Below are 27164 nucleotides of genomic sequence, written 5' to 3'. Positions count from 1 at the left end.
CCCAGGCTAGGATGGTGTCTCTGCTCCCTGAGGCCATCCAAGGATACACACACAAGGCCAGTTCTCCAGATTTAAAGGATAAATAAACTCAACCTCTCAGTGGGAGGAACAGTGAAGCCACGTTACAAAAGTTACACATACATGGAGGGGTAAAACAAAGTTGGGGGCAAACTGCAATAAACCTACCCCAAATAAGTAAAAACCTTATTGTTTTTAATGATATATATTAAGTTCCTTTCTTTTAATTCAGTTCTTACTGACCTATTACTTTATCATTTCCTCATCCTCCCGTTTCACTTGAAGAAGGATAAGCTGCTTTTTAACTACAGAAGTTAACTTATACTCTAGGGGTTCAGAAAAGCTCCCAGCTCCACAAGTAAGAAAACAAGCTAACAGTGGATAACAAATGTAAATGAATTCCTCTGCATCTGGTGTAGAGCAACTGAACAACAGAATTAGTGAATCAGACAACTCAATGGTCAATTATGACTTTAATGAGTAATTCTGGTAAAAGCATTTCTGCACAGATATGCAGGTATAAAAACAGATATAAAAAGTGAACAAAAAGATTCCTTCTCTCCTTAAGGACATCTTAGAACATCCATGACTAAATTTAACTTGATATATATTTCAGAGCTTAAAACTCAAGAGATTTTAACAACTTTCTGCACAGTTTTAACTTTGAGGCACATGCACTTATTATTCTGACATTGGAAATATTTTCTTGACATTTGATTTGGTACTCTTATTGGTAAGCTTTGCCTTTTAAAAGTTTTACTAGGAGAAAGTACAAGAAAAAAGTATCTATCCAGATTGTCCATCACTCTTGAACATTATCTAGGAATAACACAATCTTAAAATAGCTCAATTTTGAAAACCACTGACAAAAATTCTGGAGTGTTATTTTGGGGATCTGTTTTTGAAGAAGAAATGAGTATAAAAAAGTTTTGTTCTGACACTGGTAAGAGGACATACGTTTGTACTGTTCACAAATTCAGTACACAAGAGTTGTTTGCTTTAAAACAGAACACTGATAGAAGCAGAGAGGCCGACTCTAGGAGGCGCACTCATTCCAGGGTACTTAGTTAATCCCCCCTGGGTTTTACCAGCACATCTTTGAGAAGAGGTGCACATCCTATTCTCTCAGATATTTAATAATGATCCTTTTCTTTACACATAAAAAATACCCTTACCACCTTGACAGCTCCAGTCTTAAAGGGAAAGAAAAGGTTATTATGAGAACCCAACTCTAGGTGCCCTAACTACATTTTATCAACACAAATAGCTCTCAGTGTTTCTTAAGAGGAGGGTTGTTGCCACTGAGTGTAAGATAATTCTGAATTGTGGGGAACCATTCCAGACACTTAGCATTCCTGGCCCACTCAGTAAAAAACAGCAAGTTTTCAAGGTCACTGTGACAAAACATACCCATCCATTTCCAACTGGATGGCTGGTTGGCCCTTGGACTGCCATGGATTACCCCTTGATGAGAACCACTGAGTTAGATGACCCAAGATTAATATCTACTAACTTCATGACTTCCACAGAAAGCAACTACTGCATTATCCTCAGTAACAATAACTGAAGAGAAACACTTTGGTTTTTTTTTAAAAAAAAAACCTTATATTTAAATGCTACTCTGGAAAGATAAGCTGATTTCTTCAATCCACGGTGATCTGAAAGGGCTAGATGCACAATGTGCAATGCTTATTTGCCTCCAAATACACACACACATTCACAGGAAAATGACTGTTTACCATCTGCTGGCATGTCTTACCCCATTTATCTGTAGTATAAAAATATGTCCATCTACTACAATAAGATAAAAAACATGTAGATCTTCTTAATAAATTTCCTCACACTGATGTTCCTGGAAATTGCTGTTGTCTTTGTTCCAAAACTTGCTGATTTAATAGCTGCTGCTGTTTCTGTAAAAACTGCACCACTTCTGGACTTCTTAGTAATGACTTAAAAAGGAAAAAGAGAAAATATGTTTATTAGTAGCAGTATTCTTATGAGATTGTATTCATCCTATAAAATTACTCTGCTATATCCTTATACCTGATACAATATACTTACAAAAAGAATTCCTGAACTGAATTCATTTCTTCATTTGATGCACTGCAGTTAAACTTCAAATTAATAATAATAAAATCTGGTATCATGCATCAAATACTAAAATCTAAAACTCATGCAGGAAGCCTGATTTTATTGGTGACTTTGCACACAAAGGAAATGCTTTTATGATATGCCAGCATGTATACTCTTTATAAAACCTAAGGGCCAAGAAAAGCGCTGGCCCAAGATTACAGCAAGGGCAAAAAAAAAAAAAGACATGAAAAGATACCCCATGTAAATATGGCAGTTAAATTCCACTTTAGAAACATATACATTTTTGACAAGTACTGGAGCTCAAGTTCCTCCCACTAGCTCACTAAGTCATTTGGAAGAAATTAAAAATGATGTATGATTGTGTGTATAGGTATGTGTGTGTAAATACAGGTATAATAAAACTAATATTAGCACACTACCAAAACTTCAGAAAAGAAATACAACTGCTCTAAAACAACTAATACGTTTTATACAGTGACCATTTCTAAATATAGTTATATTCACATGACAAATGTAAGACTAATATGTTTTTATTAAAGTATCTATATAAATTGATAAGGAAGAAAAACCTTGAGCCTAATATACTGAACAAGATAAACCAAATAAGATGGAAGTACCATCATTAAATACTGACTTTAAAATTTAACATTACAGCATAGTATATTTCCTACTTACTAAATGCTTTTGTTTAAAATTTATTTGTAAAGACTGCTGCTGCTGCTGCTAAGTTGCTTCAGTCGTGTCTGACGCTGTGCGACCCCACAGACGACCCACCAGGCTCCTCTGTCTCTGGGATTCTCCAAGCAATACTGGAGTGGGTTGCCATTTCCTTCTCCAATGCATGCGTGCCCACTAAGTCACTTCAGTCGTGTCCAACTCTTGTAAAGACTGCCCAACCTTTATTAAGTAAATGTACAACAGTCTACTTAGCTGTTATGAGGCTACTGAACCATGAACTTGTTTAAATTACTATTTTACTATTTGTGATAAATACATTTCTGGCAATGTCCTTACGCTTAACTTTATCTCTATTTAGGATTCAATTCCTGCGTATGTCTTCACAGTAAAATGATTTCTGAGTGAAGGAATGACTATTTTAAGGACTCTTGATACAGAATGTCCAACTGCTTTCTTTGATTAATATTATAATATTATATTAATGTTGTACTAATGTAAGATGCCATCAGAATGAGAGTCCCTTTCATGGGAGTCCTCAACATCACTGTGTGTTTTCATTTAAATAATTTTCACTTATTGAACTGTTTATTATGTGATTTTTTACTGATATGAAATACATTTCTGTATCATGTAAGGGAAGCATTTCTGCTTTTTTCTGTTTATATTTTTTTTGCAATGTATTGAGGCCAAAATTTTTCTTCATCAATCTGTGTGACAAAAATGTCAACCTTATCAAACATCATTTTTTATATATTTGTTGCAAGTCTTTTTCCTGTTATTTTCAGGTTTGCATTTTTATTTTTATGCTGCCGTTTTTTTTACTACAGTATTCATTTTTATGTAGCTAAAAGTCATGTGTGGATATGAGAATTGGACTATAAAGGCTGAGCACCAAAGAATTGATGCTTTTGAAATGTGGTGCTGGAGAAAACTCTTGAGAGTCCCACAGACTGCAAGGAGATCCAACCAGTACATCCTAAAGCAGTCCTGGGTGTTCATTGGAAGGACTGATGTTGAAGCTGAAACTCCAATAGTTTGGCCACCTGATGAGAAGAGCTGAATCATTTGAAAAGACCCTGATGCTGGGAAAGATTGAGGGCAGGAGGAGAAGGGGACAACAGAGGATGAGATGGTTGGATGGCATCACCAACTCGATGGACATGGGTTTGGGTGGACTCCAGGAGTCGGTGATGGACAGGGAGGGATGAACCGTGTGCTGCGGTTCATGGGTCACAAAGAGTCAGACACTACTGAGCAACTGAACGAACTGAACTGAAATTATATTTTCTCTGTAATTTTGTCTTTGTGAGATTCCAGTGTATACTGGCAGCGGCTCAGTTCTGTTCGGGACCAGTTTAACACAGTATCACAATTATAAACTGACAACCAGTTTAAAATCACAATTTTAAACTGATAACCAGTTTAAAAATCTCAAAAGTTGAACAGTTCCATTTATAACAAACAAATGTGTTAGGTTTGGAACTACTGTACAAACAGATATTTACCAGTCTTTTTTGATTTAACACTTGTTCTAAAAGAGTAGGTCTTGCAGGTCGATCTCCAAAAGATCCCGTTTTTTGTTTTACAATGGAGAGTATGTTGTCTGCACTTTCCTGGGATAAAAGATAAAATGCAAATAGGATTAAGAGTTGATATAATAATTCATGATGACAGGCATTTCAATGATGCTTTGCTTCTCTTCCTTCTTGCCCAGTTTCTGGGAGCCTTTGGGAAAGTCCCTCTTTAAGTCACTAGGCCACGTGTTGACAGTTAATTTTATATAACACGGCTCACTCCCTCACCCTCCAGGATTTCCAACCTGGGATCTTCAGTCTCCAGAAGTTCTCAAAAATCAACAGAGGAGCACGGGTAGAGGAAGGGGACCTATTTTAATAGCTGTGAGCGATTTTCAATATTACAAAACAATGCCAAGTAGAAAAGGAACACTTTCTTTAGATACAGCTATCCAGGTCAAACCATCTGCCTGCCTTTGGATGGAATAGGTGAACTCAAAGGCCATTTACGTAGTGCTAATGAAACATTCTTTACTGCTTTTTTTGCCCAACAAAACAACAAACACCACCAACCAAAAAAATGGGGTGGGCAGTAAAATATTACTTAAAGAAAAGCAACTGATACGCAAAGATTTCAAAATCTGGAAGTCACCAGGAGAAAAATGACAAACTGGCTTTGAAAAGACTTGGAAGCACTGGTGTAAGTAATTTCCTGCCACTGGTATAAACAAAACAGGTAGTCCTGAAATCACAACATACCCTGAGGCATCCTTACTCAAAATCAGCAGCACTTACTACCAACTATGTTCCCCCAGTTACCTGGTGAAGTGAAGTGAAGTCGCTCAGTAGTGTCCGACCCTCAGCGACCCCATGGACTGCAGCCCACCAGGGTCCCCCGTCCATGGGATTTTCCAGGCACGAGTACTGGAGTGGGGTGCCATTGGTAGGACCTTAAATACTTACAATTTTCCTGGCCAACAAAATGTTAAGTTTACTGAAACATTCTGACTCCTATAAAACGCTGGCCACATACAAAAGTTCTGACAAATATAAAGTCACATAAGCCATGCCTTCTATAAATTTATCCTTATTCTGCTCTTCATCTAAAGAGCATTTAGATGTTAAGCTGTTTTTTCTCTTGACCTTTTTTTTTTTTTTTTACATTTCCAATTTTGTTTATTTTTGGCCATGCCATGTGGGATCTTAGTTCCCCAGCCAGGGATCAAATCCATGCTCCCTGCATTGGGAGTGCAGAGTCTTAACCACTGCACCACCAGGGAAGTCCTTTGACTTTCTTTCTACTGGCTTCTGAGTTATTTATTAGAATATTCACCTTATCTCTTTCACTATGAGTTTATCAATCTAATGTTAAAAAACATTCAATCCATAAACATTTTAAGCCTCACCAAAAAAAAAAAAAAAAAACCAAACCCACACACCTGTAAAAAGAAGACTCTGATACTCAGAGAAAACAAAAATAATTTCTTTCTCTCTCGCCATAAGATTAACTACTTATGGGACTAATTCATCCTTATGTACACTAGAAATGGGATGCTGAAATTGACAGTGGAGTTCCCTTATTCTCACCACCTCACACACATCACTGTGCATTAACACATTCAGAATGTCAGTAACATAAAATCATAGAAGCTTGTAGTGAAAATAACCTTCAGTCATCCAGTCCTAACTTCTGCAAGTGCTGGAATTATAGAAATCTTCAACACTTTTTGTTCTAAGGAGTTACCATCTTTTGAGGCTACCCATCCTGAATATTCATTGGAAGGACTGATGCTGAAGCTGAAACTCCAATACTTTGGCCACCTGATGCAAAGAACTGACTCATTGGAAAAGCCCCTGATGCTGGGAAAGACTGAAGATGGGAGGAGAAGGGAACAACAGAGGATGAGATGGTTGGATGGCATCACCGACTCAATGGACATGAGTTTGAGTAAACTCCGGAAGTTGGTGATGGACAGGGAGGCCTGGCGTGCTGCAGTTCATGGGGGTCGCAGAGTCAGACACGACTGAGCAACTGAACTGAACTGATTTGGTTTTGCGTAATTAACACTTAGGTGGCATTTCCTTAGGTTGGGCTGAAACACACAACCCCTGTAACTCACCTGAGTCCTGGTTACTTCAGAACTATGCAAAATATCTCTACTGCTTCTTCCAAATGATAGCCTTCTTAGACATTTTATGATAATGCTCAATCCCACAGGTCACTGCTTTAATCCCTGGCTCCTTTCTGTGTCATTCACACAGCACCATTTTTAGATACATGGACTAAACATTATATACATCTGTTCCTCATTTAACCTTGATTTGTATCAGGAACACGGATTTTTTTTTTTTTTAAGGAATACTGATTTTTAAATACCTTAATTTCTAATCTTGCTGCTCATACTATGGCAGCACACTCCGTCACCATCTACCAGTCCTTCTATAGCTATCTCCTAAAAATCTCTTCATCTAGAGGCCCTTGACTTTAACCCACACCATTACAATAGGAGCCCTTCTTACTGCCTAACTAGGAACTTTCTTTTGAAGCCTCCAAATTCAAATCCCACTGCCTGGCATTCAGTATCATTAAAAAAACTGGCTTCAAACTCTTTCCAAATTTATCTTTTGTCAATTTTCCACACAGATACTCCACTTTAGCTAGAAAGGTCCCCTTGTTGTCTTCCGAAAAGTAGCTCCTGTATTCCCACTTCTCCTTCCTTTACTAAGACGTGCTTCTCTTTCTTTTTACCACCAAAATTCTAGGGAAGCGGGATAGCATGCGGATAAGACTTTAGGTTCTAGAACCAGACTGCTTGGGTTTGAGTACCTGCTGGCTGCATGATCTGGGCCAAGTTACTTAACCTCTCTTTGCCTCAGTTTCCACTTATGGAAAGTAAAGTATCTATCTCACTGCTGAAGGGGTGAGACTCCATTTATAGCTGAGCACTGTGCCTGGCATCTAAGAAACTTAGCTGATTAAACACAAACTATTAGCCATCCATTCTAGCTTATACTGAGTTGTATTTTCTCTGCAAAGCCTTTCTAGAATATCTCAGCCTACAGTGATCTATCCTCTCCACTACTAAAGAAAGCAGCACTTATAGTTGGCCCTTATTGTATCCTGACTGTTCCCGTTAGTTCTTTTCTTTACACTCAGTTCAACAAAGACTTAGAGCTCCCGATTCCTCAAACTGATAGTATCCTTTAAGTAAATGGCTATTATTCGTTGTGTATAGCAGTTCTCTTTCCTAAGAAATCATGCAAGTTATTTCAGAATAGGAAAAAATTTAAGTTTCTTCTTGTAGGGGGTGAAGGGAGAGATTCTAATTCAGGTATCTACTTGCCTTTTATGTATTTTCCGCAAACTGTAGGTGTAAATGCTTGACAATTAAAAAAAAAGAAAAAGAAAGTGGTTACAGGTAAAACATTTCCTTCCTGAAAAGAAGTGTATCATCTCATTCTGTAAAGAATTCTGAGGTGAATGAGTACCTTTGGAACAAACAGAGGGTCAAACGACTACCCTTACTTTCATTCTTGAATAAGGGAGATGCTTATTTACTGAGAACTGGAGTATTAAGAATAAAGTTAACTGAGAGAAAGACACTGAGAACAGAACTAAGCACTATTAATAAGAACAGACTACTGAGATAAGATTAAGAATATAACACAAAGAATACTAACAAAAGTACTCTTTTTTCCACTTTAGTGGAAAGGTGCTGCCAACAGGGTACTCAGATTAGGTATATTTAAGAAAAGGATACCGAGAATAGGGTAGTGAAAAAAGGAAGATATTACCTTCTCTAAAGGACCGATTTCAGTTGGGTTCCTAAGTCTCTTTGCCTGCTCCTCCAGTGATGAATCAGCTCAATTTACTACCTGACCTTCCAGCCCATATCCCAGATCTTTGCAATTACAGCTTTGCTACCATGTCACACCATTTTCATTGAGATTTACTCATCTCTACAAGGGTGTACCAAAACTGTTCAGGCTTTGTCTACGTTTGCATAAAGTTGAAGGCAAGCCCTCGCTAACTTTCAGCCACAAATCCAGCCACGGAAACCTGGCCCCTTTGGGAGCCGGTGGGCAGGCGCTGGAGCTGCGATCTGCGGCAGGAATTGGGTCTCTTTTTCCACCTCCCACTCCCCCAGACCCCAGGCCATACCTCCAGTTTGACGTTTCCTGAGCTGCCAGCCGTGGCGGCCCCACCGCAGTTCAGGGCCTGGTCGCTTTTCTTCTTCTTGTACTTGTCTTTGTACATCTTGTTGCGGTGTTTCTTGCACATCCACGGCTTGCGCTGCTTGGCCACCTGGCTCGTGGTCTCGCTGCAGCCCTCGTACGTGCATGTCTTGCTCAGGCCGCCGCCGCCGCCGCCACCGCTGCCCCGTCTCCGGGCTCCCCCGCCGCCGCCCTCGCCCCCCGAGTGGGTCTCCTCGTCCTCCAGATCCTCCAAACTGGCTGTGCTCTCGCCTCCTCCCGGGGGGTCCGAGGTGTCCAACAGGTCGGCCTCGTCCTCCCCCGCCTCCTCCTCGCCATCCCCCGCCACTTCGCACAGGTACCGAACGGCCTTACCGGGCCCGCCGCTGCCCCCCAGGACCGGAGCCTGCCGCAGAACGCCCTCGGCCGCGGCTTCGTCCTGCCCTCCACAGGAGTGCATCACCAGCAGCGCGAACTGCGAGCCCGCGGCGCCCGGGACGGGGGCTGGAGCCAGGGCCTGGCCCGGGCAGGGGCGGGGGCCCCGGGGCAGAGCGCGCCGCTGACGGCGCCCGGCCCCGCGCCTTCGGTGACACCCTGCACCTCCGTACTGCTGAGACTTAGGTGTTGGGGATCCACGATCCCGGTCTTTCAGCACCTGGCGGGCCCAACTGCACCTAGCAAACCAGCTTCCCCGGACCGCGAGGAAAACCCGACAGGGCTCCGCGACGGCGCCCCACTGCGCCTGCGCGTCTGCCGCCGGCGCGTGAGCGTCTCTACGCTCTGTGGCCTTCAGGGAACCCGGCGTCTCTGAAGGGTGGGGCTGAGCGGTCGCCCGAGGTGCTGACTGCGCATGTGCGCTTAGCGGTGGCGGGAGATTGCCGCGTCGCGCGCGCGGTCTCGCGTCTGGTAATGCGTGCCCTTGAGGTTTTGAGGAGCTGGGCTTGGCGGAGCTTTTTGACTGGAACCGACTCTGCCTAAAATGTTTGAAGCACTTTTTTTTTTTTTTTAACTGAAACTCTACAGTGTAAATTCACATTGTTCATGAGCCTTCTTATGCGGCATCAGGACCCGCATTATAATATTTCACCCCACCCTGACAGGAATGGGAGCTGAGAGGCTGAGCTGTGGCCGTGTCACGGCCAGGCCCCACTAGATAGCAGTCAGTGAAGGCAGAGGCGGCCGATGTGAAAATGGTACCATGGAGGAGAAGGAGTGAACCGGACCCGGGCCGGGATGTATTTCGGTGGAGAACTAAATGGTTTACTCTTGAAACCTTTTTCTTTCTTGGAAATTGGTTGATCATACGTGGCCTTTGGGTTTCCCAGGCGGCTCGGTGGTAAAGAATCCGCCTGCCAATGCAGGTGACAAAGGAGACTTGAGTTGGGAAGATCCTCTGGAGGAGGAAATGGCAACCCACTCCAGTATTCTTGCCTGGAAGATCCAGGGAACAGAGGAGCCTGATGGGCTACAGTCCAGGGGGTCGCAAAGAGTCGTTGGTGACTGAGGACGCACAGCTCATGGCCTTTGCTATGACCTCTAAGGTAAGTCTTCAGTTTTCACGAACTATAGTGACGGGGATGTGTGAATAGGATTAACGAATGGCAAACGTTAAAAAGACAATGATCTGTCATTCCTACGAGTTATGCAGTTGCTGGTCACTGAATCTGGACTCAGTCAAGTCGGATCCTGCCATGTCCTGAGCAAAACTTTCAGGTAGATGTGCTCTCTCCTTTTTTTTTCTTCCTCCTTCTCTAGTCAGAGTTCCCATTCCACCCATTGGAAAGGAAAGCGATGGTTACCCAACAAATGTTCACAGCAGAGTGTTTGGATGTTGCTATGTCTTGGTCGTAACTACAATAAAAACTTTTTTTTAACACTTTATTTCTAAAAAAAATTATTAACCATCATCTGAGCCTTCAGCAATTTAGTCTTTTCATGTGACTAGAGCTAGTTGATGAAAGCCGGCTGGTGGAAGGTCTTGCCCCAGTGTTGATGGCTACTGGTCAGTTCCTGTAGTAGTTGCTAAAACCAGCTACATTTTAAGGAGAAGAAGAAGGTTTGGAATAGACCAGCCTGGGTGGCACTGTCCTGTGTGACCAGGGCTAGTGACAATCTCTGTGAGCTTCAGTTTTCTTGCTGGTAAAATGGGCAGTTGGTTGTATGTTAGAGCCAGTGGATGGAAGTTCGTTGTTATACTTTATACTATTAATTGTTACATTAAATTACATAATTATATTTAATATATTAAATTACATAAATTTACAGTTAATTTATGTTAAAAACAAAGATCACAAAACTCAAAACTCATCTCTTCATAATTGTTTTACTCTTAGCCACGCTGATAAGATAAATTATGTTGGTTGTATCTGTCTGTGGAAATACTGTTTATTGGTGTGATACTGCCTATCTTTTCTCAGCTCTGCATTAAGAGATGTGTTGGTAGCTTGAAACCAGCCATTGTGGGAGTATTAACACCATGGAAATTGTCAAATGCTACAAAGGAGGGCTTGAATTTATTGTTGGTTGTCTCTAGATTTAAGAAAGTGATAGCAAAAATGTTAATGAAGATTAAAGTTAAAATGTTTCATGTCTGTGGCTGTCATATAGTCAATACCACCCATCCATAATTGAGGAAATATTCTTTCATTCTTTGACAACTGTCATAATTGATTTCAGCAAAGAAGCTGCGTACCTCAGTGAAGAACATGTCAAGTTCTGGCATACATCTTCATTGTTTCACTTTTGTCCTGAAAGTAAATAAAAATATAAGCCAACATTCTTGTCAGAACTACACTCTTGGTCAGTAATGTGCACAGCTTCTTTACTGTATTAGCCAGATATCAAGCATTTATTTATTGTTTGAATTTGTGACACTATTGTTAGGGAAAAAAACTGATAGTGGATTTTGCAAGAAATGGCAAGTCACACCGAAGTATAAGTGTTTGGAGTTTACAATTAAGAGTCATGTATTGTATTATTGATTGTAAATTGTGTAAGCATTTACACAATGTAAATGCTTACATTTACATTGTAAAATGTATAAGCATTCTTTATATCAGTTAACTGATTTAAAAAAATACTAGCACATCACTGAGGGAAGTACTATTTAAATCCTAGTTCAAATTCCTTTATATAATATTCAATAAACGACAGCAGATTGGTTTTTTTTTAAGTTTTATTGAGACATAATTTACACACCATTAAAGAACCTATTGTAAGTGAATAACTTAATGGTTTTTGGTGAACTTATAGAGTTGTGAAACCATCACCACACTCTAGTTTTAGAACATTTTCATCACCTGTATAAGATCCTCCTGTCCAGGCTCTGTCAACCCCTGCTCCTTCTCCCAGCCCCAGGAAGCCATTAATCTACTTCACATCACTACAGATTTGCCTTTTGTGGGCATTTTATATAAGTGAAAGAGGAGAGTGAAAAAGTTGGCTTAAAGCTCAACATTCAGAAAACGAAGATCATGGCATCTGGTCCCATCACTTCATGGCACATAGATGGGGAAACAGTGGCTGACTTTATTTTTCTGGGCTCCAAAACCACTGCGGATGGTGATTGCAGCCATGAAATTAAAAGACGCTTGCTCCTTGGAAGGAAAGTTATGACCAACCTAAATAGCATGTTGAAAAACAGAGACATTACTTTGCCAACAAAGTTCCGTCTAGTCAAGGCTATGGTTTTTCCAGTAATCACGTATGGATGAGAGAGTTGGACTATAAAAAAAAGCTGAGTGCTGAAGAATTGATGCTTTTGAACTGTGGTGAAGAAAGACTCTTGAGAGTCCCTTGGACTGCAAGGAGATCCAACCAGTCCATCCTACAGGAGATCAGTCCAGGGTGTTCATTGGAGGGACTGATTTTGAAGCTGAAACTCCAATATTTTGGCCACCTGATGCAGAGAGCTGACTTGTTTGAAAAGACCCTGATGCTGGGAAAAATTGAGAGCGAGAGGAGAAGGGGACGACAGAGGATGAGATGGTTGGATGGCATCACTGACACAATGGACATGGGTTTGGGTGGACTCCAGGAGTTGGTGATGGACAGGGAGGCCTGGTGTGCTGCGGTTCATGGGGTTGCAAAGAGTCGGACATGACTGAACGACTGAACTGAACTGAAGTTAATCATATAATACATGGTCTTTTCTACCTGGCTTCTTTGACTTAGCATAAATGTTTTTAAAATTCATCTACTTTGTTAATTGTATCAGTAGTTTGTTTCTTTTTATTGCAGAATGTTATTTCATTGTCTTGTTTGTCTGTTCACCATTGGAGGACATTTGGATTCTTTCCAGCAATGTTCTATAATAGCAACAAGTTTTTTATCTAAGATTTAGCCTAGAATGGGCTCTCAAACTATTTCCTGAATGAATATATTAACAAGTGAATGAGTCAAGGTGAAAGAAGGAACCTGGATGGACACAAGACTTTTGGGCTCTAGGCCTGGCTCTGTCCCTAAGTGTTAGTGCGACTGACCAGGTGGGGACCTGGGCTTTCTGGGCTCTGGGTCTCTGGGCTTTCGTTTCTCAGCTATAAAATGATCAAGTTGGTCTAAATGATCTGTAAGCTGTGTCCTGAGTTTAGATTATAATATACTGTAATGGTCAGTGCTTAAGCCCACTGCTTGGGATCCTGATTCTATTGGTCTGGTGTGGGACTGGGCATGTATACTTTTAGAAAGCTCTCTAGTAATTCTAATAAGTAGTCAAGAGTGAGAACCACTGATTTATCTGCTAAAGCTAAAATGTAATCTAGTAGATTTATGTATGCAAACAGATATCCTTGCTATGAGATTCATTAACAGTATATTTGTCACTAACCAATAAGATTTTGCATATATAGTACTTTTAAAATGGTAGAAACTCAGATTATAGTCAAAGTAAAATTTTAACAATATTTCTATCCATTTATCTTCTTTGAAAAACTTACTACTAAAGACAAGGCATTGTATAAATTCTGAGGGGCTTTTTCATTTCCTCTATTGCTTGCTTTACTGTTTCTCCATAACCATGTACATTCTTTCTTCTGTGTTTTTGAAAACAATGCTTATCTGTGATCAAGAGAGTTCCTTTAAATGGGAAACTGAGATGAAGAAGTGAAGGTTTTCTTTCATGGTGTTTGGTATATATGGGCTTTTTGGCTGCCTGTTAAAGGGGATTCACACTGAGAGGGAATATACTGCCTGTTAGGAAGATCTGCTGAGACATAGAAGGTAGTGAACATGAAGATTCCAAGAGGGAAGCTGAGCCTATGAAGCTGGATTGGAGACATAGTTTGAACAAGTTAAACTGGGAACAGGGACCTACTGCCTAAAAATAATTGATTGCATATAGAGGTAGACATGAACCACAGGAAAGTTTGAAATACAATATTCAGAAGACTCCCAGGAGACCTGAGTGTGAGAGGATAATATTGTATAGACTAAAGTGATTGAAGAGCAATTACAGAAATATGTCAGGGAGCTGGGAACAAACAGCTCCAACGAAGGTTGGAAAGAGTGCAACATGTCATCATTGTTAGCAAATATTTAAATGAAGTTTCCCACTTTATAGAAGTGATTTGAGGATCATGGCAATGACCAGAAGCATGTCCTGCAGTCTTTGGTGTTTGTCCTTAAAGTGTGTTTTGGCACCCCTCAGTCTCACTGCTGTGACGGGTGATCCCACGAACCACCTATTTCGCGTGCGAATGACTCATCACATGGCAAGTCTGGGTCATCCCAGGAGCCTTGACAGACTGCGAGAGGCTCTTTGATGTCCAGCAACTCCTTATCTGTGCCCTCAGCCCATCTTACGGGCTGACTTTGTCCTTTAAAGTGCTCAGAATGCAGTACACAGAGAACAGTAGTCCATTTCTTCTAGAACAGAATCACCAGTGCTTTATGGACACTTTGAAGATCAGTGTGCTTAAATAATTTCTAAAGCTGTAGTGTACAACTTATGAATATACTTTTTCTTAAACTTTGGAACACTAGTTCTATTCCTAGCCAAAAAGGTTTTATCTGCATGAGGCTCTTTTAGGTTTGCTAGTCTGAGCCAGATTGACATTTATGGTCAGTGAAAATCTACTTATTCTATAGGTATCCCCTTCTGTGTGGCTAACTTAGCTTCTATCTCAGGAGGGCCATCTAGACCTGTTCGTAATGTAGCCCCAGGGAACACGACATCTTTAAAAAAAAAAAAAAACAGGTTGAATCAATTCAGGAGTCATGCAAATACAGTTAAAAAATACAAGGAGAATTGTTGATAGAAGTGCTTTTTCAAATAAGGTAAAAAAAAAAAAAGAGCTAGATATCACACCATCTGTATTATGTATACTCACCACTGCTTTTAATGAACTGCTCTGTCACATTTTAAGATTAGAAGACAAAAACTATACTAAATTCAAGGCTGTATCCTCTGGGAGAGCAATAAAAATACTTTTGAGTTGAGAATACAACTTTAAGTGCTAGTGAAATTCAGCAGAAAAATTAAGTCAAAGTGCCAAGCCTATTCACCAAGTATTAATAACAGAAGTGTTTATTTCCAAAAGGAAACAAAAAAGGGAAAGTAATTGTCAGGTAACCTCTAGCTGAGCAGTAACTCCAAGGTGATGTTTAACACTACATACATTCATACTAAGTGCATTCGTAACACTCAGTACATCTGTATTTACTCAATATAGTAAGAGACTATCTTGGATATTTCTTTTCTTTAACAAAGTAACTAAATATTAAAAACTATCTGAATATACAAAATACTATACATAAAATAGATACCCAACAAGGATTTACTGTATAGCACAGGGAACTATAATATCTTGTAATAATCTTAATAGGAAAATAATCTGAAAATATGTATATAACTGGATCATTTTGCTGTATACCTGAAACTAACACAATACTGTGATTTAAAAAACTGAACAGTATTTAAAATCTTTTCCCCTTCCAGCCTTAGAAATACGTATAGGACAAATAAAGAGTATACTAATGGTATGTCAGTATAGCAAAGGACCAAGCTTGAAAGGCAGCAAGCCTTCTAGAACAGTGATGAGCTGGGCATGGGTTGCAACAGTATTTCTGTCATCCCTCTGTTGTCTACTGCCTTCTGAGGATCAAATGTTAGGTTCTGGGAGAGGAATCCAACCAAGGCCCTTGGGCTATGGAGCTTTAAACTGCAAGCATAGGGTAGCATCAGCCCCTCCCCTGGCATGGTAAGGAACTAAGATCCAAAAGCAGAACCTTGACTGCAGCCCTAATCTGCCAGCTCAGCTAGGGAAGCACTAGCTATATCCCAGGTGAGATCACGTGCCAGGGTCCAATCCTTGATACTGATCAGAGTTTATTCCTTATATAGTTGGCTGACATATGAAGCTCTGCCTGCAAGGGATCCACCTTGGACAAGTTATCCCTTACCTCTAAGATATCATTTTCTTGTTTAATTGAGCTTAACGTGAGTTGCCAATATAGGAAGAAATAAGTCAGTATTTCCCTTCTCTTGAATTTACACTATGCTGCTGATTTGGAGCCTGGTGGGCCACAGTCCCTGGGGTTGCAAAGAGTGGGACACGATTTAGCAACCAAACAATAACAAAGCTGAGTTGGTGTCTTGAATAAAATTTGTCCTGATGGTTAAATAAAATAAAATGGTAACTTATATTTTGTTTTGGATATAAAATGCATTTGTATATCTGATATTCTGAAAATACCTAGCATTTCAAAGGAAAGTATAAAATCAAAATTGGCTGAACATTTGATAAAGGCCTATGATTTGTCAAGGATGGGAACTGTGAGTTTGAAGATTTATTCAATCGATCCATCATTCTTTTTTTTTTTTTTTGACTGTATTGAGATAGTTCATGTATGGATGTGAGAGTTGGACTATAAAGAAAGCTGAGCACTGAAGAATTGATGCTTTTGCACTGTGGTGTTGGACTCTTGAGAGTCCCTTGGACTGCAAGGAGATCCAACCAGTCCATCCTAAAGGAGATCAGTCCCAGGTGTTCACTGGAGGGACTGATGTTGAAGCTGAAATTCCGATACTTTGGCCACCTGATGCCAAGAGCTGATTCATTTGAAAAGACCCAGATGCTGGAAAAGATTGAAGGCAGGAAGAGAAGGGGACGACAGAGGATGAGATGGTTGGATGGCATCACCGACTCAATGGACATGGGTTTGGGTGGACTCCGGGAGTTGGTGATGGATAGGGAGGCCTGGCATGCTGTGGTTCATGGGGTCTCGAAAAGTCGTACACAAATGAGCGACTGAACTGAACTAAACTGAGATAGTTCCATATCATAAAGTTCACCTACTTAAAGTATACAATTCAGAGTTTTAAAATATATCTATGGAGTTGTGCACCCATCACAATTATATAATTTTAGAGCATATTCAACTCAAAAAGAAGCCTTACACTTATTAACAATCATCCCCCATTCTTTGTTTTCCCTCCCCCAGCCCTTGGCAACCACTATTTTCTGTGTCCACTCATTTGCATATTTTTGACATTTCATTAAATAGTATCATAAAATATGCGTTCTTTTCTGAGTTTTTCCTCTCCAATCCATTTCATTTAGCATATTAGTCATTCATTTTTTTCAATAAACATTTGTTTAGCTTCTATTATTACATAGTGCTATAGGCCCTGGAAATATCAAAATAAATAAAACACTCTTCTTTCAAGTGGTCCTTGACACTGTTATTAAGTCAGGATTCTCCAGAGAAACAGAACTAATGGGATATATATATATATATATATATATATATAGTGAGAACAAAAAAGAATAAAGAGTGTCACTCGTTATCCATTTCTATAATAGTAAGTCACAATCCACTGTTGCTGCCCACCAACACTGCACCCTGAGGGGAATTCAGGATGATAAAAAGGATGAGGCATTCTGTGCTTGGAATAATTATATATATGTATCTTAGGAAGAATTTCAGTGACCTCATATTCTTGCCCCTCCTCATACACAGAAAAGCACTGAAATTATTAACTTGAGATATTTGTTCTTTGTCATCAGCAATAATTTTTACCAACTTCTGTGTTTGACTATACGTATTTCCCAGCTAAACAATTCAGATATATGCTGGCTCCTCCCCCACCTCTGGGGAGCAGCTCCTGAGAACTGTCTCCCAAGTTAGAGTCTTCACTGAGCCCCTGAATAAAACTTGAAGGCACAAGTCTCCTGGTGTGCATTCTTCTTTAAGTCAACTATATATATATATATATATATATATATATATATAACTATATAAGTTGACTTTATATACATATAAGGAGATTTATTATAGAAATTGGCTCATCCAGTTGTGGAGGCTGAGAAGTCCCATGATCATCTGCAAAGTCGAGAATTCAGGTGGTATATTCAGTCCAAACCCAGAGGCCTGAGAACCAAGAGCGCTGATCTAGAGCAGAAGAAGATGGATGTCCCAGCTTGAGCAGAGGACAAATTCGCTCTCTCTCAGTCTTTCTATGCTATTTAGTCCCACAATAGATGGTGTGATGCCCACCCACATCAGTGAAAGCAGTCTTCTTTAGTCAGTTGATTTAAATGCTGATTTCGTCCAGAAACGTTCTCACAGACACATCCAGAAACAATGTTTTTCCAACTATCTGGGCATCTCTTAGCCCAGTTCAGTTAACACATAAAAATAATTATCACCTGTTAGATCCAAAGGTCCCATGTATTTTATCAAATATTTAATAAAATTCCTTATCCAAAAATGAAGTTCACATTTAATATAATATACTGATGCACATAATTTAAGAATCAACATTGTCCTGAGAAGCTGGGGACAGGGAGGAATGGGGAATTGTTGCTTAATGAGTATGGACTTTTAATTTTGGAAGATAGAAATGTTCAGGAAATTGGTTGGACAACAATGTGAATGTATTTAACACTACTAAAACCGATGGTCAATACCGAAATCAGATTGATTGTATTCTTTGCAGCCAAAGATGGAGAAGCTCTATACAGTCAGCAAAAACAAGACCAGGAGCTGACTGTGGCTCAGATCATGAACTCCTTATTGCCAAATTCAGACTTAAATTGAAGAAAGTAGGGAAAACCAGTAGACAATTCAGGTATGACCGAAATCAAACCCTTAGGATTATACGGTAGAAGTGAGAAATAGATTCAAGGGGTTAGATCTGCTAGACAGAGTGCCTGAAGAATCATGGATGGAGGTTCTTGACATTGTACGGGAGGCAGGGATAAAGATGACCCCAAGGGAAAAAAATGCAAAAAAGCAAAATGGCTGTCTGAGGAGGCCTTACAAATAGCTGTGAAAAGAAGAGAAGCAAAAAGCAAAGATGTATCCATTTGAATGCAGACTTGAAAAGAATAGCAAGGAGAGATAAGAAAGCCTTCCTCAATGATCAGTGCAAAGAAATAGAGGAAAATAATACAATGGAAAAGACTAGAGATCTCTTCAAGAAAATCGGAGATAGCAAGGGAACATTTCATGTAAAGATGGGCTCAATAAAGGACAGAAACGGTATGGACCTAACAGAAGCAGAAGATAGTAAGTAGAGGTGGCAAGGATACACAGAAGAATTATAAAAAAAGATCTTCATGACCCAGATAATCATGATGGTATGATCACTAACCTAGAGCCAGATATCCTGGAATGCAAAGTCAAGTGTGCCTTAGGAAACATCACTATGAACAAAGCTAGTGGAGGTGATGGAATTCCAATTGAGCTATTTCAAATCCTAAAAGATGATGCTTTGAGAGTGCTGCACTCAATATGCCAGCAAATCTTGAACACTTAGCAGTGGCCACAGGACTGGAAAAGGTCAGTTTTCATCCCAATCCAAAAGAACGGCAATGCCAAAGAATGCTCAAACTACTGCACAATTGCACTCATCTCACACGCTAGTAATGTTCAAAATTCTCCAAGGCAGGCTTCAACAGTACGTGAACTGTGAACTTCCAGATGTTCAAGCTGGTTTTAGAAAAGGCAGAGGAACTAGAGATCAAATTGCCAACATCTGTTGGATTATCGAAAAAGCAAGAGAGTTCCAGAAAAACATCTATTTCTGCTTTATTGACTATGCCAAAGCCTTTGATTGTGTGGATCACCACAAACTGTGGAAAATTCTTGAAGAGATGGGAATACCAGACCACCTGACCTGCCTCTTGAGAAATCTGTATGCAGGTCAGGAAGCAACAGTTATAACTGAACATGAAACAACAGACTGGTTCCAAATTGGGAAAAGAGTACGTAAAGGCTGTATATTGTCAACCTGCTTATTTAACTTATATGCAGAATACATCGTGAGAAATACTGGGCTGGATGAAGCACAAGCTGGAATCAAGATTGCCAGGAGAAATATCCATAACCTCAGATATACAGATGAAAACACCCTTATGGCAGAAAGTGAAGAGGAGCTAAAAGCCTCTTGATGAAAGTGAAAGAGGAGACTGAAAAAGTTGACTTAAAACTCAGCATTCAGAAAACTAAGATCATGGCATCTGGTCCCATCACTTCATGGCAAGTAGATGGGGAAACAGTGGAAAGTGTGACAGACTTAATTTTGGGGGGCTCCAAAATCACTGCAGATGGTGACTGCAGCCATGAAATTAAAAGTCACTTCCTCCTAGGAAGGAAAGTTATGACCAACCTAGACAGCATATTAAAAAGCAGAGATATTATTTTGTCAGCAAAGTTCCATCTAGTCAAGGCTATGGTTTTTCTAGTAGTCATCTATGAATGTGAGAGTTGGACTATAAAGAAAGCTGAGCACCAAAGAATTGATGCTTTTGAACTGTGGTGTTGGAGAAGACTCTTGAGAGTCCCTTGGACTGCAAGGAAATCAAACCAGTCAATCCTAAAGGAAATCAGTCCTGAGATTCATTGGCAGGACTGATGCTGAAGCTGAAACTCCAGTATTTTGGCCACCTGATCCAAAGAACTGACTCATTGGAAAAGACCCTGATGCTGGGAAAGATTGACGGCAGGAGGCGAAGGGGACAACAGAGGATGAGATGGTTGGATGGCATCACCGACTCGATGGACATGAGTTTGAGTAACCTCTAGGAGTCGGTGGTGGACAGGGAGATCTGGTGTGCTGCAGTCCATGGGGTCACAAAGAGTTGGACACGACTGAGCGACTGAACTGAACTGAACCGAACCTGTACATTTAGATAGGGCAATGCCATATTTTTAAATGGGTAAGGTGGAAGTTTCTTATGTGTATTTTAGCACATTTTTTGAAAAAAAAATCAACATTGCCCTAAAGGTAATATAAAGGAAACATAAAAGGTTGTTTATAATCAAATTATGTGTATATCTAACAGATTAGTTTTCAGGCAGTTAGGCTGGAAAATAAAATGATCTAGTCAGATGTCTTCATTTGTTAAAAATGAGAAAGAACATTAGAAGTCTTTTGTTTCAAAGGGTACAGGACAAAGAAAGAGCAGAGGCATTGGAGGACACCAGAATAGAAATAATTTAGGATAAGTTAAAACAGATCATTTCATATGATAAGAAAGAGGGGAAAACATTTAATTGAAGTAGGGAAAATACTCAAAGACAAATTATGGACTGCCAAAGGAAGGAAGCAATGAAGAATAAGTTGGACATTATTTATAAATGAAAGGCAAAATATTTTTTTATATTATGACATAGGATACTGATAAGATTATCTCAGATTACATTTCTTCTGTCTAAAAATCCTACAATTTATCGGGTGCTGCATCTAGCCTCTAGAATTTAAAAATGTGAAAGACCATCCTCTAATAAGTAACAAAGAATAAAAAATAGGAAAAAGAAACAGCCATCAAAAGGCTATGGAGAGATTGTGCTAGATCTCTGGGGAGTCTTGAGTATCAGAAATATATGGAAAAAAAACCAAGTAACCAAAAAATAAATGCACAGCTTCAAAATGTAAGTTTCATAACATAAATATCAAAGTACTTAGAAATTTTTTGTTATATAAAAAATGAAATATTTGAAAAAATATCTTTCATTGAAATACAATGATGTGTCTGTTTCCTATGTCTATGTTTTATCATTTTGTACTATTAGTTTAAAACGTCCTGTAGATTTTTACAATAAGTGCACAGGCTGAAACCATTCTCAACTATATATATGGTAGGAAATGCTGCCATAACTTTGATTCTTTTCCAACAAGTGGGTGTGAAAGTCTTAGCTGGATCCCAAACGTTTTTAATTAGACTGATGAAATCATGCTTTGTCCTCAAGGTTCTTTTGAAGCTCAATTAATTTTTCTTGAAAATTCTGGTTAACATGTTCCACATCTGCTTAAAACCACCCCATCTGGTGTTGTAAAATGTTAACTGATCTTTAATCATCATAGCTTCGACATGAGAGCAATGTATTTCTGAGTCAGTATCCTTTCATCTCTCTTCATGTTAGATTGACTATGGTGCAAAGCTGGAAACTATTAAAATCCTTAGTGAACACGGTTATTTTAAAATATTTGACTTGTTGAAAAAGTCAAGATAATTCCCTGCACTGTAATAAGATTGATTCCCTTTCTTTTAAGAGGGACCTATTAATCTGGGACTTCCCCAGTGGCTCAGTATTCTTGCCTGGAGAATCCCATGAACAGAGAAGCCTGGTAGGCTACAGTCCATAGGGTCACAAAGAGTCGGACACGACTGAGAGTTTCTTAGTGCTGTCCATCAGATTTCCCAGGAAAGAATACTGGAGTGCCATTTCCTATTCCAGGAGATCTTTCTGACCCAGGGATTGAACTCACATCTCCTGCTTGGCAGATGGATTCTTTACCATAGAGCCACCTGGGAAGCCCAAAATATGCATAGTAATATACAAAATATAAAATATTTATTAATTGAATAAAGAGAAAGATCTTCTTTAGCTTAAAAGATAAACCTGTTTTACAGTATTTCAAATTTGATATTTATTTTTTCATTGATTATATAAAAAATTCCACAAAAGTCCATAATGTGAGCCAAATCTTTACAAAACAAAATCTTGAACCATTTTATTTGGACAAGACATTCAAACTCTTCATTGACATTTGGTAAATTATGGGTAATCTATCATTGAAGGTATTACTTTTAAACATTCATTGATCTATGGTGTCTCTCTCTTAGATTCTTGGTATTGTAAGTATTGTTGATGAATAATGAAATGACTTTAAAAACATTTGGTGCTTCTTTTTTAAATTAGCTCTGAACTAACATTACTGATGCTTCATCTGTTAAATAAGCAATGGTGAGGATTTCAAATATTGAAAATTCTTTTGTATTCATTGTCAGTCATTTCAAAAATAACATTTTTTTCTACTATTTTTTCTGGCCTTGGAAATTTTCTATATGCAAATAGTAAAGCTTCTTTATCATAGATGCTTTCATCTACTTGTTTACATTATGCAGTTGATTTCAATGTCTTTTGTATTGTTTTTAAACCAACATTACAATGGAATAAAGGAAATGATTTAATTTGATTTTTTCATCCTTTTTGTAGTTATCGTTTTTATAGCTAAGACATTTTTCTTGAGTACTGTGTGGCATGCCATATTTCATGATCATTAATGTTGTTCTGTACAAAACAATGAGACTCATCTCCTTCTGCATAGAACACTGTCAAACTGTCAAGTGACAGTATTGCAGTTTTTAGTATTCTTTAAATATTGGAAATATATATATGTATCATTTCCAATTTGATCAACATGTTCCTTTGTAAAATGTTCACTTAATCTTGATGTTTTCATTGGCTTAATTAGAAAAAGTGCATTGGCAGAGTCAGCACACTGGTGACTGTTCATTTGTACAAAAACCTGTAAAACCCAGCTTCAAATATTTAACTGAATATTTGCCGACATTTAAAATTTATATTTGACATTTTGAAAGAAGGGCTAAATGAGGAAATCTGTACATTTACTTAGAATCACTGTGATTATAGAGCTACAAATGCAGACCAATGCAGTTTTGTTCCCTAGACACAGTATTTTTAAATAATCAGCCTTTTTATTTGCCTTGGGTTAGCAATAGTTTATTTCAGCTATTTCACTAGTGTAAACTAAGAAGATGGATTTTTTTTTTCACTACAGATACTCATTTATTCTTGTTGTAAATCTACCAGCCTTTTATGGTTGAATCTATGATTTTAGTCTGAAATCTAAAGCCTTGATTTGAATTAATGGAATTAACAAATTCAAGCCAACTTGAGTTTGCACAGTTGAAGGTGACTCAAGACTGTTGACATGTCACATGAATTTAAGATTAATCCCTCTTGCTCTGATTAAAGAATAGAATTTGGGCAATAAAATCTGATACTACCTACCTGAGCTTAATGTTAACAATTTAAAGCTAGAATCTTACATGCTATTGCTCAATGACTCATGAGGAAATTAACATCTTTGCTGACCTGGATGAAAACCACAGTAGATGCAGGAAAATATGCTGCTGAAACTGGCTCTTTCAAGGCATAAACTTCACCTTGCCTTGAAGAGTCAAGGCTCTCTCTTGATGGTTTAATCCCCATATAAGCCCTATCTTTGGTCACAGACCTTCCTGGACTTGTGTTGTTCAAGGTCATCTGTAGCTGCCCAGAGAGTAAATTTTACCTCAACCCAGGTTTGCTTGTTAAGACCTATATGGGTAATGTTATAGGCCACCAAGATCACCTGAAGTGATCCGTACCTGCAGGTCAGGCAATATAGAGAGAGCCCCTTGCCTGTATACAAAGTCACCAGATCAAGATCTTTATGCAGCTGAGGCTTAATCTCACTCACACAGGCTGAAGTAACTAAGAACCAACTTCATGAAAAACTAAGCACCAAGTATTAGCTGTGAAAAAACTTTTCAATGATTTAAAACCCCCACAGGTCCTGAGCTTGGTATAGTCCTCTCAAAACTGAAATTATCCCAATCAATTCCTCCAGCCTTTAGAAGCCTCACTTTCCACATGTTTTAGTTTTGGTCTTCAAATTGATTCAGGTGTGTGGCAACAATAGAATTCCTGATACCAAACCCTGGGGCTAGATCTGGGCTTGCCCATCCTGAATAGCCCCAGCACTCTACTTTTCTCTTACCTTCCCCGGGCACAAGGCCTCTAAAACAAGCTTATGCCAAGGCTAAGAGAGGCCCGGAGTGCATGTTTTCAGCAGGCAGGCAGACCCAGGAGAGGGCTGGGGGGAAAAGAGGCTGAGCTCCAGCTCCCAAATCTACCACTTGGATTATTCACTGCTCCTCTCACTCCATGAGTGAGAAGCCAGGGGTATCTGTGACCTGGGAAGTAATATGAAGCAAAGTAGACCCTCACCCCCGACTCATATATGCACTCAATTTGGGAGATTCTATGTTCAAAACTTTTTCATAGTATAATATTCTGAGAGGAAATCTTTAACACTAGAATGGTTTGAGCTTAATTTATTAGCTCTGGTGCATCATTAGAGTTTTACAGCAGGAAAGTAAAACTAATCAGGATTTAGTATGGAAATGATACAGAGTCAGAAGATGTGAAGAAACTGGTCAGAAGGCTGATGGAATTTTTAAGCAAGAGGAAAAGATTAAACTCATAGCAAGTGTGAATGAAAAGTAGGGAACTAACTGACTTAAAAAATTCTTCATGTGTAGATAATTTGATTATGAGCAACTTAGGAGAAGTGGCAGGGGAGAGTCACTGCTAGTTGATGAGATCTGAAAGCTGCTTGTGGGAGAAAGGATGGAACTACTAGTAAGGGAGGAAGAGGGGAGAGTGGTTTTGGTTGAGGGTATTGGGCTGATGAGTTTTTGTTTGGTTATTTTGTCATTTTAAGGTATTTTAGAAACCTTACCATATATATACATACATATATATATACACACACATACATATATATACGTATATATACATACATATATATACGTATATATATAAAGATGGTAAAGGTCAGAATCATGGGCAAGGAAACCACAAATGACAGGAGTCCACATTATTGCTATGAATGAGATTTAAGTGGAGGCTAATAACACACTTCTAATTAAGGGATAGCATAGAGCGTGTCAGTTATTTGGAGGGGTGGGGAACACAGTTTTTGTAGCATAAATTTTTTGGGGGCTGTTTTGGATAGTCCCCCAAAGTCTGTTACAAAATCCATTCATCCTAAATCGATTTCTTCTCTGGAGCCCTCCTGAGCTTCTCTGAAACTCATAGCTGGTACCTTGGTTGGGCCACTCCTGTTAAGCAGGGATCACTGCCTTCATCCAGTTCTGTCTCTAAATCTCCGTGTCAAAGATCAACAAAACCAGTGCTAGACAGAGATGATAAAGATGGATTTTATTGCAATAAAGGGGAGACCCCAGGATATCCTGAGTTCCACTCTGATCTCTGCTGAGGTCACTGGGTGTTTTAAAGGGCGAACAAGGAAGAGGGAGTGAGTAGGGGCTGGAGCAGAGTCAGGAACAAGAAAAATTACAAAAAGCAGGTGAGTGGTTCCTGTTCTGGTGATTAGGCCACTGGAGCCTGCTAACACATCTACTGAAGTTAGTCTCCCTCCACAGAGGGTGGGAGCCAGGCCCTGTCCTTAGGGTTACACTTTAGAGGAACAGCTTGGAGATCCTTCAAAAAAAAAACACTTTGGGGCTATAGGAAATACAGACAATCTTCTGTAGGACAGAAGAAGGATTCACAATTATAAGCTTTTTAAATAAATGCTCTCTTTAAAGAGAGGTCAAGGACCTTTCTCAGCTGTTGGCTGGAACAAAGGCTAAGTTCTTTTGGTAACCTGGACCTTTTCTAGGCAAAAACTCCAGGCTGTTTCAAAAGTGGACCTTAGGCTCCTGGAAACCGTGCTAGAGTTCCGTGCACGAGTTTGCATGTTCTCAGCATCCAGAGCCATGTTTCTAAAGTGGAATTGGGAATTTGTTACTCTCCTGCTCCAAACTAATGATTACCCATTTTACTCTGGAAAATGTACACACTGCTCAGTATGTCTTATGAGGCCCTATGTGATCTGGCTTCCACTCCTCTCACCAGCTCAGGTCGCATCATTCCCTTGGGAGGAAACAATTATGGTTTAGGAAGCGCTGCCATCCTCCCTCTTCCTGTTGAGCCTTCAGACCCCTGGCTGGTGAGCTGTCTCTTCAGGGCCATCAAGGAACATCCTGCCTTCCTCCAGCCAGCAGCAGGCTCTCTCCTTGGAGACCTTGAGTCCAGGGCAAAAGGACACAAGGGTGGACACCCATTAGAACGCCTGCATCCGGGGGCAGTGCTCTATCACCAGCAGGGATGACCTTGGTGACCAGCCTCCAGGGTTGCGTGTTTCACTTTCTGAATCTGGCCCTCCTGCCCTTCCACTGCTTCGGTGAAATCCTGACATCCTTCCCATAAACCGTTGTTTACCTCTGCTCGAGTAGGTGCCCTTCTGCTGTGGCCACCAGAACAGCCACCGTTCTTCTGGCCAACTCCAGCTTTTCTTTCAAGGTCTCTGTGTTGATGTCAGTGTTTGTTCCTTCCTCGTGCAAGAGGCAGAACTTCATTCACCTTTGTTTCCATTCTTTTCTTCTCCTACTCCCCAGGCTTCGTATCATTAATCAGAGGAATGGACTCATCTTACTCATCTGCTAACCTACTGTTTCCTTATTTTCACCAGTTTTGTTTTTGTAATGAGTTTCACGGTTATATTTACAGCAGTTATTCATGCCTGAGTCCCAGTACAGAACTGATTTTGGTTTTCCTATTCTTTAGTTCCCAGTTGGGCTA

At 39.6% G+C, this 27164-nt stretch overlaps 1 protein-coding gene across 1 annotated transcript; it reads right to left on the bottom strand.

Moving 5' to 3' along the window:
* Positions 473-26941, bottom strand: RFXAP (regulatory factor X associated protein). Its single transcript, XM_013968267.2, has 4 exons — positions 26805-26941; positions 8467-9472; positions 4296-4403; positions 473-1967 (listed from the first exon to the last, which is right to left on the bottom strand). Exons 1-4 carry the CDS (start codon positions 26939-26941, stop codon positions 1857-1859), a joined length of 1362 nt encoding a protein of 453 aa, XP_013823721.2. The 3' UTR covers positions 473-1856.

Source organism: Capra hircus, chromosome 12 (genome assembly GCF_001704415.2).
Source record: "Capra hircus breed San Clemente chromosome 12, ASM170441v1, whole genome shotgun sequence".
Classification (NCBI taxonomy): domain Eukaryota; kingdom Metazoa; phylum Chordata; class Mammalia; order Artiodactyla; family Bovidae; genus Capra; species Capra hircus.
This window is presented reverse-complemented; position numbering and strand designations above follow the sequence as displayed.

What these genes read in the sequence shown, in the direction of transcription:
- RFXAP (XM_013968267.2), bottom strand. Translation starts at nt 26,941, where the DNA reads ATGAAGTTCTGCCTCTTGCACGAGGAAGGAACAAACACTGACATCAAC. An exon ending in GGGCACCTACTCGAGCAGAG is followed by an intron (nt 9,473 to 26,804) that starts GTAAACAACGGT and finishes CAAACATTTTAG; the next exon opens with GCAGAGTCGGTTCCAGTCAA. An exon ending in CAGGAAACGTCAAACTGGAG is followed by an intron (nt 4,404 to 8,466) that starts GTATGGCCTGGG and finishes CTTTTATCCCAG; the next exon opens with GAAAGTGCAGACAACATACT.